Source organism: Pleurodeles waltl, chromosome 10 (assembly GCF_031143425.1).
Source record: "Pleurodeles waltl isolate 20211129_DDA chromosome 10, aPleWal1.hap1.20221129, whole genome shotgun sequence".
NCBI classification, from domain to species: domain Eukaryota; kingdom Metazoa; phylum Chordata; class Amphibia; order Caudata; family Salamandridae; genus Pleurodeles; species Pleurodeles waltl.
Genome location: NC_090449.1, coordinates 857762865 through 857776881, shown reverse-complemented (window position 1 = coordinate 857776881; position 14017 = coordinate 857762865). Strand labels below are relative to the sequence as shown.

Sequence of the window (14017 nt, the reverse complement as noted above, 5' to 3'; positions counted from 1 at the left end):
TGTTTCACTCCTTCGTGACCGAATGTCAAATGTTTCAAGTTCTTATCGTGCATTCCAACATTGTGTCTTATGTAGGACATTAGTGGTAATACAGTGGTATGATGATAAAGAACCTTTGCACACATGTAATTTCACATACGCACTTTAACCACATAAAGTTGAGTAGCACAGATCACACATTTTAAGGCTATTTAGGGTATCTGGAAATACAACTTTAGCTTCTGATGTGCTATCTTTTGAATAATGATGGTTATGTGCTTAACATACAACACTGTTTCTCAGAGCAACAAGTACTATGCAGATTTCTGACTCCTTCAAATATCCTACAGCCCTGTGACTGAATTGGGAAATTAATATCCTTTCTTCAGTGCCAAGGTAGACAAACAAAGAGGTGTCAATCAATCAGAATTAAGTGTGACTAATCACCCATAAGGGTCTCTAGGCGCTAAATGGAGGGAGGGGAGGTTTGTGGATCTAAAGTTTAGTTGAAGAGCCAGGTCTTGAGGTCCTTCCTGAATTGTGTCATCAATGGTAATTGCTTGAGGTGCAGAGGTAGGGAGTTCCAGGTCTTCGCAGTGAGGCAAGAGAAGGGTCTTCATCCAGTTGTGGTCTTGCAGGTCCGTTAGATGGTTGCCAGGGCCAGTTGGGCAGGGCGGAGATGTCTGGTGGGAGTTTAGAAGAAGAGGCAGTGGTTGAGGAATGGAGGTCCGGTGTTGTGGAGGGCTTTGTAGGCACGTGTGAGGAGCTTGAAGGTAATTGTTTTGTTGATAGTTAGCCAGGGAAAGTCTCTCAGGTGGCCGGTGATGTGGCTGTGGCATGGGAGGTTCAGGATGAGTTTTGTGGAGGCGTTCTGGATGTTCTGCAGTTTCTTTAGGAGTTTCTGGGTGGTGCCGGCATAGAGTGCTTTGCCATAGTCAAGTCTGCTGCTAATGAGCACATGGGTGACCGTTTTCCTGGGCTCAGTGGGGATCCACTTGAAGATCTGACGAAGCAGGCATACCGTGTGGAAGCAGTAGAACAAAACAGCGTTTATTTGGTGGTTCACTGAGAACAAGGAGTCAAGGATGATGCTGAGGTTTCGTGCATCGGGGTGTTGGGGGTTTCTAAGTGATGCAAGCCATCAGGAGTCCTCCCAGGTGAAGGGGGTGGAGCCCAGGACGAGGACTTCAATCTTGTCTGAGTTAAGCTTGATTCAGCTGTCCTTCAACCAGGTCGCAACTGCCTTCATACTGTTGTGGATGTTGCTCTTGGTGACTGTGGGTTCGTCTGTGAGTGAGAGAATCAGCTGGGTGTCGGCATAGGAGACGATGTTGCGTCCATTGCTTTTGGTGATGTCTGCAAGTGGGGTTATGTAGATGTTGAAAAGGGTGGGCCTCACGGAGAATCCCTGAGACACTCCACAGCTGGTCTCTGTGGGTTCTGAGTTGAATGGTGAAAGTCTGACTGTGTTCGGTCGGTGAGGAGGGAGCAGATCCAGTGCTTAATTTGTGCTTGTTGTTTCCGTTGTGGAGCACCGGCACTTAATTCTGAGGTCCGGCGCTTTGTCTTTTGTCTCAAGCATTTACTGCAAGCAAAAGACACGTGGGAAAGACGGAGGAAGAGAAAAACGCAAAAGCGTCAGAAAGGGGAAAAGTAGGAAGTTGACAGAGTGAGCTGAAGGGGTAGGGAGTGGCTATAAATGGATGGAAGTGGCCCGAGGTGGCTTCAGGATTACGCTGCCTCAGTATTATGTGCCTGCACTTTTAATTGCAGCAGCCGCATGTTTAAGAGGAGAGCTTTGAGCACCAGCACCTTTTTATTTACAAATTAAGCACTGAGCAGATCCATTCTAAGGCTTTGTCTGAATGCCAGCGTCATGGAGTTTTGCGTAGAGGGTGTGGTGAGAGACTGTGTTGAAGGCAGCTGAGAGGTCCAAGAGGATGAGGGCAGCAGTTTCGCCTCGGTTGAGGAGGGTGCGGATGTCATCTGTAGCGGCGAGGAGCGCAGTCTCAGTGCTGTGGTTGCTTCTGAAGCCCAGATTGGGAGAGGTCCAGGATGTGGTTTGTTTTGATGAACTCGGAGAGTTGGGCGTTGATAGCTTTCTCAATGACTTTGGCTGGGAAGGGGAGCAGCGAGATGGGTCTGTAGTTCTTGAGGTCCTCCGGGTCAACAAAGGGCTTCTTCAGCAGTAGGTTGATCTCTGTGTGCTTCCAGTCTTCCAAGAAGGTGGCGGACTTCACAAAGCAGTTGATGGTGCGGCAGAGTTCCGGTGTGATGGCGGTGCCGGCTCTGTCGAAGATGTGGTGAGGGCAGGGATCTGAGGGGGCTCCGTAGTGGATGCTCTTCATGATCATGAGGGTGTCGTCAGAGATAAGGGTGGTCCAGTGTGGCAAGGTCTGCTGGGGTCTGGAGCCATTGGATGCGGTGGTTGTGGGTGGGGTTGGTGGGTCTTGGGTTGAAATGCTGTTGTAGATCTCTTTGATGTTGCTGTGGAAGAAGGTGGTGAGGTTGTCACAGAGGTTTTGAGAGGGGGGAATGTCTGCTTTCTCTCTGTTTGGTTTGGCGAATTTGGTGTCCAAGGTCTGCCAGCTTCACCAAAGAATGGTGACATTATTGGGATAATGTCTGTTTACTATGAGACTAGACTCCAGACCCGCAAAAATAAACCTCAGAACTGTACACATTTAACTTCTGAAAACATAGGGGGTGATTCTAACCCCGGCGGTCTTAGACCGCCGGGGCCAGGGTCGGCGGGAGCACCGCCGACAGACCGGCGGTGCCCCGCAGGGCATTCTGACCGCGGCGCTTTGGCCGCGGTCAGTGCAGGAAAACCGGCGGTCTCCCGCCGGTTTTCCGCTGCCCGTTGGAATCCTCCAAGGCGGCGCAGCTTGCTGCGCCGCCGAGGGGATTCCGATCCCCCCTACCGCCATCCAGTTCCCGGCGGTCCGCCCGCCGGGTACCGGATGGCGGTAGGGGGGGTCGCGGGGCCCCTGGGGGCCCCTGCAGTGCCCATGCCACTGGCATGGGCACTGCAGGGGCCCCCGTAAGAGGGCCCCTAAATGTATTTCACTGTCTGCTGCGCAGACAGTGAAATACGCGACGGGTGCAACTGCACCCGTCGCACAGCTTCCACTCCGCCGGCTCGATTCCGAGCCGGCTTCATCGTGGAAGCCTCTTTCCCGCTGGGCTGGCGGGCGCCCGCCAGCCCAGCGGGAATGTCAGAATTACCGCCGCGGTCTTTCGACCGCGGAACGGTAACCTGACGGCGGGACTTTGGCGGGCGGGTCAGGATGAGGGCCATAGTGTCTGAAAATTTTCGAATTCCTTTTTGAGCATCTTAACTATGGCTCCTCTCAAATCCAAGAATTGCTGCCGGTGCAAATGTCTAGATGAGCCATATTCCCACAGAAGAATAATCCTAGGGGCACAGCTGGTGCCACTCTTGCACTAAGTATAGTATCAGCCAAGAAATGGGGGTATTCTTGGAGTTCTGCTATTAAGAGTGAACAAACCTCGTGCAAATGAGCAAAGATCAAGTCAATGCCCACAAAGGCTACAGGCAGGTCACCTTTTGTGTAGCGACTAAGGGTCTGATGTAGATCTCGGTGGAAGGGTTATTCCAGTACAAACCTGACAGATATCCTGTACGCTGTATTACGATCTCAATAGGCTATAGTGGGATCATAATACAGCAGACAGGATATCCGTCACATTTATGACATAGTATTCCCCTCCACCCAGATCTAAATCAGACCCTAGGATTCCAAGACATGATATCCGTCACGTTTATGACATAGTATTCCCCTCCACCAAGATCTAAATCAGATCCTAGGATACCTCACCCTGCAATGCATCCATTTTCTAAAGAAAATTATAGAAGGTCAAGGATCTGAGCATGTCATAAAACATAACTACTTTCCTTAATTTAAAGAAAGGAAATACCACTCAGAATTTTAGCGAGGAATCTATAACAAACTGAATATAAAAAAATGTAGCATCGACTGAGCCTTGCGTATATTCTATTTTGTTTTGGTTGCGATGGCGATTTGGTTGCGATGGAGCATTATCTTTATCTCAACACTTGCGGAATCGAGGTTCTAGGCTTGAAGCTCTTTTCAAAATCTCTAAGATTATGAAACTACAGACCTTTTTCCCTGTTAACCTCTAAAATGACACAGTATATAAATACTTTAAGACCAAGCTATCATGGCACAAGTGGTCCCACCAGCACCTTCCTTTCTACTTAGTGCATTTCACTTCAGAGCACCTCTCTGTGATTGACATTTGACTATGGGATTCTGATGATGCATTCTGTCCCACAGCTATATTTTGCAATCCAGTTTTCTTCTTCATTTATACTGCATGCTTCCATGTACCAGGGCACTGATAGTGCCAGGGCAACTGCCACTCTGGGTAAAGCACCCCGTCTGTATTTTGGACAGATTATTGTCCAGAAAGTATACTAAAAAAAATAGCTGAGGTCCTCTTCACTCTGGGTCATGGAGAAAATGGCATTTTGAAAAGATTGGAGCTCACAACAGATATTTTTCATCAACGGCCATGGCATTATTATTAAAAAGATAATCTAAAATGCTCGGCTGTTTATTGGGTTTATTTTTTTACGGCATCAAATTAAGCATATACAGTAGCAGTGTTGAACTCGAGTGAGTGGCAACTTATAACGTTTTCTGGTGAAGTGGCAAATAAGGACACCGTTATAATACATAAAAAGCATCTTGTGCATTAGGTGGAGAACTGAACACTAGCAGATGTAGGCCAAAGCAAGCATTTTGGTCATATTTTCACACTTGTTAAAAATGTATTATCACATTGAGGAAGAATTTACCTAACTAGGGATATGCATTTTGCCTTTAAGGTGGCACTCACATTTATATCATTATCAGCCACTACTAAGTACAATTTCTCTTGGCTAAAGCCACCGACAGCCCTCACCCCATCTGTCTTAATAGCCCTCTTTTCACGAGGGCCCTGCCCTTACAATCTTACATATATAAAGGGACCTATAGACAAATGCCACAATGTGCGCTGTCATGACCATATAGTCCTTCTGTGCTTCAGTGGCGTAACAAAGGCCCCGCCTTGAGGTGGATCCCTGGGGTGCTGAGGGGGCGAGATCCAGGGGTCCTCCCAGCACAGTACCCTGGACTAAAACCCCCTGAGGGAGTTTGGATGAGAGCTCCTCCATGTACTTTGCAGGGGGCCCACCTCAAATTTCATTACGCCACTGCTGTGCTTGCATCTGAATCATTTGCTGTCTTTCCTCCTGAAATAACATCTTAGTAGTACACGTTGTGTATGCCCTTCTGGGCAAAGTAATTGTGTCCTGGAGTTTCTAGCCTTAATTTATGTTTGCTACTAGGTTTCTAACATTCAACAATGGTGCGCACAGCTTCTGGGGGAATCCTTTGGGCCCCAGTACTTATTATTTTCAAACTAAGCACTGAAGGCAAGCATATTCACTTTTGCTGTAGAATGTCTGTGAGTGATCCATAGAACTGCAGGATCTTTCAGAGCACCTGAGTGGAAATTTGATGTTGCAATGCACAAACCCTTAAACGAGTGCCTGTTCCTTAGGGGTTCAGTCAATAAAGATATTGAATCACTATTCAGATAGAAGTGCATCAAGGTGGTCTGGTATTCATTTTGCCCTGCTGTTTATCACTGAGCAGGTACTTTGTCATCCACTTCATTATTTTGTCACCAGGACTTTCACACTAAATGATAAGTAGAGTGTGATTGTTAAAGACAATTCCAACAGAGGTGGATCAACTATAATTGCTCTCATTTGTAGCAAACAGCGCCATAAACATTGCAGACACTACATTGAATATGAATATGATTAGGCTGATATAAGATCTGGGTACTCAATCTGTCAGAATATTTGTAATTGACAGAGATTTTCTTGAAAGTCCTTGTCTCCAACCCTCCAAACAGGTAAGCTTTATAGAGAATGTGGTTAGTATCTTCTCTATCTTCTTTTTGGCACCAACAGCAAAATAATGCAAAATAAAAAACACACAAAAATTAGAAGCAGATAAGAATCATTCAAATAAAATTTAAGGTCAATAAAAAATCTGCCTTTCAGTATAAGAGTCTCTCCCCCTAGCAGGGACCGTATGTTTAATTTCAGGCCTCTCCTTTACAGTAGGTGGCCCTTTATGAGCAGTGAATCTTTCCCTTATTATTCACCACTCTGCCATATATTGTGGCATCTCTCAAGTTGTAGCATCACAATTATCACAGAATAGGTGAACAAAAACCCCTTCTCTGCTTCATATGTTTGATTAGCAGTCTGCACAATACACTTTTCTCTTACTGTGGATTAGAATGAGCAGGGCAAGAGAAAGTGCAAATGATCTTTCTGTCTGCATCTAGAGATTTCGGATCTGGACAAAGTTCTCTCTTTGAACCTGCTTGCAACCAAGAGTTAGCCAGATCTGATCAATGCAGTCTTCTTTCATGATTTGTAAACTTTGTCAGGCACATCTGGGGGTGTTGCAAGACACCATACCTGCTCCTCTGATCCTACCTGTAGTGTCTTTCGAGGGCATGCAATCTCAACTTCTGTTGCAGGGCCATAAACGTGTTTTGTAACCACAGCATGCACACTTCTCATAGATAATCGATTTGCACTGGTCAGAAAGGTGCAGAGCACCTTTGGCTTTCAACAAATTCATATATTTGGATTTAGTCCTCATTCTTATGTTTTCTTCATTGCCTTGTGATCCAGTCGATTTGTGTGTGACATCAGCAACCTTTTCCAGAAATGTCTCTTTTGGGGGAATTTTTCTTTGCCCTTTTGTCCAAGCCCCAAAGATAAGCCACATATGTAATCTGGCTTTCTGCTCTAACATGACCCACTCTGTTAGTCTGCAGGGTGAATCTGTTGCCATGTGCAAAGCAAATCCGAGGATAGTGTTGAATGAAGATTCAGATAGATGTATTGCCCCCTTAATTTGATCATTGCTACAGATAATGTTATTGACAGATATGGATAAATGCACTCTTCCTTCCACTTTGCCCCCCAAAAATATAAAACTTCTGGTAGACCTCCTTTGTTTCCTAAAGGCTATGACCTTTGATTTCTTGGTATCAATTACAGTCCATTTGTAGTTCATCAGCAGTCCATTTCATATAGCTGGTATTTGGAGGCCCTCTGTGATGGGGACATCTTGCATTGCTGCTAAGACTTCTCTATGATCATCATTCATATGTAGCCAAAACAAGAGTGGGGTTAACAAGCTTGAGTCCACCTGAGGTTGAAACATTGATACTGGGCTGCTCAATCTCACGTTTTGACTTACTCTTATTTGAGCAGTGGTTCCAGAATGAAACATTATGACAATAGGCATTAACACTGCATAAATCCTCATGTGTTCACAATCCTGCCTGGGACCAGGTCGAAGGTTGAAGTAAAATCCAGAATTTCCACATATCCGGAAATCAATTTAGTCATGCTATATTTGTGCACAAAATACAAGAAGACAACTTAATCCATGGTGGATAGCCTTGTCTAAAAGTGCCCTTGCATTGGATTCAGTATGTCCTACTCCTCAATCCATTGTTCCATTACCCATAAAACTAGTTTAGAATATAGTTTACAATCTATATCGATGGGGCTTGTGAGTCCATATGGTGTTGGATACTTTCTGGGATATTTCCTGAATAGAGTTATTATACTGTTCAGCCATGATGAGGGACAAATTTTAAATGAAAAGCTAGGTTGCTGCTTGAAGACTTTGGCAAGGAGCATGTTAGCTTTAGGGCCATAACCTTTCCAAGTACTGTGATCACGTCCATCACCTCGTCTTTTAGGCTTTTTAACTAATGCTCCTCTCAAAACCTTGTCATTTTAAATTAATCTGTGAAATAATCCTAATACATACTTCTCTTATCAGGTTTGCCCCGCAGAGACGTTTAACGCATGGTGTAAGTAGGCAACTGCCCAGGGCATCCACCTTCCTAGGGACCCTCTGTAAAGTGATATTCCTCATTTTCCATCACTGTCTCACATTTCATGACTTCTCTATCAGAACTTCTCTCCCTCTCTCTTCCTGCCTCTACCTCTGACTCTGTCTCTCTCTACCCAGTGTCATTTTGAAGGATTTTTGGGCTCTCAACAAGACATATTTCAGCTCCTTTTGTGTGCAGGTTTAATTATAATATTGTTGGGCATCATGTAGGCTTAGCGTGATAGGTAATTCATTTCAAGCTATGTCTTTCCGATGCCCCAAAAATTCTTAAGATGACCTTGCCTCCCCATTAGGCATAACCCTAGGATCAATTTCACTGGGTCCTACCTCTCTTCTTAGGTACTGTTCGGTATTAAAAAATACTTTGAAAACGGCTGTCAAAGCTTTTTCTATTATGACTCCAGGCTATTCCGAAGACCCCATCCCTTCTGCTACTTTTCGTGGGTTGGTGTTCTCAGAAGAGTTTATTAATTAGATTAAGCCTTCTCTTGCAAAGAAGGTTTCTATCATGTCATTCTTAAGTCTACTATTTAAAAGTTCTGCTTCAAGTTTGGGTTTCCTAAAGAATATCTTTAACTCAAACATGAACTTTGAGTTGTCACCTCACTTGCTAGTATTATTGTTAAAATCAACACACACAAGAATAAATGGTTTTGTCTCTGCTGGTGTGTTCATTGCCTTGCCAATGGAGTCTAGCAATTTGCAGTATACAATGTTCTTGGCCTGCGAGGAATATACATTGATAACTCACAGGCTTTAGTTATGAAGCAGGTTAATGTCACAAATTTGGATGTCACTGTGCAACCCTTCCCAGTTTCAATTGGTCTGCAGTTCTTAACTCCTTGTATTTGTTTTCATGGTTATGAATTGCGTGAAATTCAGACAGCCTTGAATCTCCCCTTTAAATATCATTGTTCTTGAAAAATCTGTATTTCATATGTAAACAAGTATTCTACCCGCTCCACGTCATTCAGTTTTTGATAAGCATAAAAAACTGGCATATTTCAAGAAGTGAAAACTACAACGCGCTGATAATCATTTCTTAACTAAATGGAACAATCTTGTTGCTTCTGCATCATTAATTGGTGGCCTTCCTGTATTGTGGTTCTGCATCGAATGTTCATTGTCACCTGTACCAAGATAATATTTTGGAAAATCTAAGGTCGAAGGTGGCAGTAATACCCATAAAATATTACTTCAGGGGATCCTGTCAGCTGTGGTGCACCTTTGGGTGAATGAATGATGGAACAACGCATGTGCCAACCGTGCATGCCTGAACAACGTGGTCGGCACATAAATGCCTTAACCACACATGCCTTTACAACAATTTTTCATTGTAAAGGCATGCCTAGTGAAGACATGTGTAGAACGGCATGTGTAGTTTTCGCATGCCATCCCCCCTACCCGCCCTAAAAATACAACTACCCCGATACCCCCCACCCACCCTGAGGCCTAAAACCTACCCCAACCACCCTAAAAACAACTGACCCCACCCCCAAAAATAAAACTACCCTGCCTCTAAAAACAAAATTACCCTGACCCCCCGTCCCCAAAAACCAACAACCTCCCTACCCCCAAAAACCAAACTACCCCGATCCCCCACCCCCACCTCCAAAAAACAAACTACCTCGACCCCCCACCCCCAAAAACGCTAACTATCTGACCCTCTCACCCCACCTCCAAAAACACTAACTACCCCGACCACCACCCCCAAAAAACAAACTACCTTGATCCCCCACCCCCAACAACATAAGTACCCCAACCATCAACCTAAAACAAAACTACCCGACACCCCACCCCCAAAAAAGCAAATTACCCGACCCCCCACCCCAAAGACTAACAACCTCCCCACCCCCATCCCCAAAAACCAAACTACTCGGACCCCCCACCCCAAAAAAACAAACTACCCGGATCCCCCACCCCCAAAAACAAAAGTACCATGTCCCCCCAAAACAAAACTACTCTGACCCCCGACCCTAAAAACAGAACTGCCCCGATCCCCCTACCCCTAAAAACCAGAACTACCCAATACCTCCACCCCTAAAAAAACAACCTACCCGACCTCCCCCACCGCAAGCCCTTAATCCACCCCAACCCCAAAAACTACCCCCAACCCTGCCCCAGCCCCACTTACCTGACCACATCCTCTCCCAATGCTGACTCCTTTTTTCTCTGCCTTAACAACGCATGTACATTGTTCAGCACATGCGTGGTTAAGGCAGAGAAAAAGGGAGTCGTTAACACAAGCGTAGTTCAGCTTGCGTTAACAACAACGCTGTGGTTCTGGAGTCGTTGTTCCGGATGGTCCCCCCTTAGGTATCTCTGGCGCTCAATGTTTTCACACTCTCTATGAGATGGTGGATTTTTTAAAGTGGAAAATAAGAAAAATATCCTTAATTTCAGGTATGTAGCTTCCCCTTTGCAGTACTCATTCTGTGAGCTAAACATGTGTATTTTATTTTTTAATAAACTATGTCATGGTGGAAAAGTTGCAACAACAGTGCAAATCTGTAAACAATGTCTTCAGTTCAGAAACCTTTGAATGTGTAACTAATTCTTCTTTCTTTTTCTTCCCTGTCTTGGAAAGAAACTATAGGAAACAGAGGTATGTATCAAAGGAACCATGGCAATGTTTCACACCCTAATAAAGACAACCTAATTATTGCAATGTGATAGTCACTGTATTGTGGATAAATAGAAGAGGAATAGTTACTGTACTGTCAAGATTGCCATACCATTATTATGGACAATATTACATAAGGAGTGTTATTTATTATTGCTGAATGTTGTATAGTAACATGAAGCTGTACACGCCACTGCATTTTCTAAAATAGTTACAACATTGGATTTCCATGTCACACAATATATGCCTGTGTAATACATTCAATTATTTTAAGCCTCGCCCAAATCAGGCTTAGGCGCATAATATCAAGAACTCTTCCCTCCATGGAGTTACACTATCAGAAAGGTGTCTACCTTTGCGTGGAGCTCGAACCTTTTTTACAAAGTTTAAAAATAGCGCGAAGGGACCACATGCATCTGCATCATCAAGTCAGTGAACCTGCAAGCCAATCCACTTTTTTGTTTTCTGTCATCACATCCAGAGCTCCGAAATCTATTGCATGCTCTGCGCATTTTAGTCTTTCCTGGCTGGCAAAGAATTTAGTTTTTTGTAAATGGTGAACTTGACGAGTTCTCCTTGCTATCTCCTTGTTCTCCATAACCTTCTAACAATGTGAGGTATCTGAATTCTATTTTCAGGCTAAGTACTTTTTATTCTAATTGGGAACATTTCTCAAGAATCATCTCCAAGTTTGACATAGAACCTGCAAAATTAAATTAAGCCACAAACACATTTTTAGGAGCTATCAAGCAGCAGTCACTGGTCTCTTGTATTTCTGAATGGTACACAAGAACTATACTAGACATATTTGGCTTTGCAGAAAAAGTCCTTCTCCACAGCCATACAACTCGGCAAAAATGTAACTTGGCAGAGGTGACCCTGCAATCACATAACTTACTGTTCGTTAAAGCCAAAACGCATTACCTCCAGGAGTACAAATGCCCTCAGCTGTCTCTCTGTGCTTTCTTTGTATAATATAGACTTTCTGGTCAGAAATGTCTGTAGTGGGGTATGAAATGTATGTTTTCTCACCTTTGCAAAAAAGGATTTCGTAGGTTTTCCAGTAGGAGGCACCATCCTGACAGTGAGAATCAATCTATGTGGCAAATTAGTTTATTAGGTATATTATAATTATTTTCCATTCAAGGGTGTAGTCCCTTTCTATATATTATGTATGATTTAATTTAATTAAACTATAGACTATGAATATTGTTCAGCATAAGCTTCAGCTGTTTCTGACCAGTACCTATTGTTTGCAGCTGATTTGTCTACGATTAAATATGGTTCATTGAATCATATATCCTCAATTCCCCAATAATCTTCAGGTTATATATTCTAAACCGTGTTACTCCACCACATCATCATATTATAGCTTCTTTGTGTTTAACTGAATACATTTATGGATAGCTATATGTTTTGCTCCTGAACAGTTGTTTGTAATTTGCATGGGCTAAGTACCACACCAGAAGGGTAGCAGCAGAGTCCGATACATCCAAATGTCAGGAATATGTGTGCAAGACAGATGGAGGGGGCAGTAGGCAGTGTCCCCATGAATGGCCACCTCGATTAGTGTTCTAAGAAGATATGAAAATTTACATAAAGTTCTCAACTCTGCAAAAACAACAAAACATAGCCTAAATAGCAACTGTTTATTTTTTGGTCTTTAGGTTCAGTGATTGCAAACCTTAGGTGAAACTGTAAGGCTAAGATTACAACATTATAATGTGTAGTAAATAGAGAAATTATAAAGTTGGTGGTCAACAATACTATTTATGTCGGCAAGCACCTGAATCGACCTTTAGCTGAGCCTATGTGTAATAGACAAGTAAGCAAGAGGTTACACAAAAAATACCTTGCTGTAAAGAAGCAGTTCCATATTAGGTTGGCAGAGGTCAGTTCATGCTACACAAATTCCACCGGCGAAGCAGGTTTAGATGATTGCAAAGATTGCACGCTTTAAAAAATCATACTTTAATAGCTAGTGGAAGATTGTAAATACTGATGTGTAAATTCTTATAGTCCTTACTATGCAGCAATCTGGAGAGAGTGACAGAGTTCTGCTGTCCTTGTGAGCCCAAGGTCCGTCCTGTAAGCTACGTGTACATCTATATAGTTGAGTGGCCACGTTTCTAGGAAAAATGCATATTTAATGATAAATTTGATTGTGCAGTCAGTACACTCCACAGCCAGGTCCTCAACAGGCAGTTATCAAATTTGGCTAATGGTATAGTGTTTCTTATTTATATGCAAATATTACACCTATGCCAGAGAATGCTTACTACGTTAGTAAAGAATAGTTCCAACAAAAAAGGGGAAGGTGGATTTTGATTTAGGTCAACTAAAAACAGGATTAAGATTATATTTTGAGAAATTATACATATGAGTTCTCACAGCCTGAATGTCCAAAAGAGTTAAAGAGTAAAATCGTATTTATACCCTATTATATAATAAAGATGTTTTGAAAAAAAAACATAAAGTCAGGTGTGCACCCTGAATATCAGGATATCAATCCCAGATTATCGATGGGACACAATGCTGAAGACAAAATACCAAAAAAACATCAACAGGTAAGTAAGTCTAGATTTTCTATACCTATCTCTACATATACGTACCTACAGGGTACATATGTCGTCAACGTGCGTCAGTGTGGATTTAGCAATAGTAAATCAATTCTTCTTCTCTATATGCATTTAACTTTAAATATTTTGTCCCTTGATATTCTGTCCGTGAGATTCTTGTATCACAATATCCTGGAGGTTGATATACGGAAGTTCAGTTATAAAGGAGGGACATAGTAAAACTATTCCATTGTTTTTGTGTGTGCGTGTAATTGAGAGTGTGCATTAATGTGACAGAATTATTTGGGAGCCTCAATTAAGTACACACGGTACCAACAGCAATATCCACTAAAGCCCAATAGTTTCATTGTTGGTATCACACTGCATTTCAATCCACAGGAACGATTCTCTGCCTGCACTAGTACTGAATGTCTGATTTGCAGCTTTCTTCATGCCAAACACAGGGGTCGTGGGCTATCCGTGATTTTGCGATTGGATACATGACCTTTGTCTACATTATTCATTTATTTGAGGGACTATTATAACATAGTCGGAGCTCTATGTTGTTCTTTCTCACTCCGTTATTTGCCACAGTTTTCAATGTATCGTATTGTACAATTTTATATTTTAGAGCCATTGTTGTTTGTATAGATCCAAAATGTATGACTGCAACGATATACCTGTGTACAGTGTTGAATCTGAAATTCGTCAATGTTTTAAATAACTAGACCTTCACCAACTTTTATTCTGAAATACTGCACCTTAATTCAGGGATCTATGTTTTTCCTTGTTAATAGTTCTGAAAATCACCTAGACTAAAATAGATTTATCCAAAACATAACACAGAACAATGTCTTGAAAAG

The 14017-nt window shown here is 42.9% G+C and overlaps 1 protein-coding gene across 2 annotated transcripts in view; it reads left to right on the top strand.

Moving 5' to 3' along the window:
- ADAM22 (ADAM metallopeptidase domain 22) overlaps nt 1–14017 on the top strand; it is a 1118190-nt gene that overhangs the window by 1015737 nt on the left and 88436 nt on the right. For both annotated transcript variants that reach the window (XM_069211564.1, XM_069211563.1), the window contains exon 26: nt 10561–10578. In XM_069211564.1, the coding sequence (XP_069067665.1) occupies nt 10561–10578 (18 nt within the window). The remainder of the gene's footprint in view (nt 1–10560; nt 10579–14017) is intronic.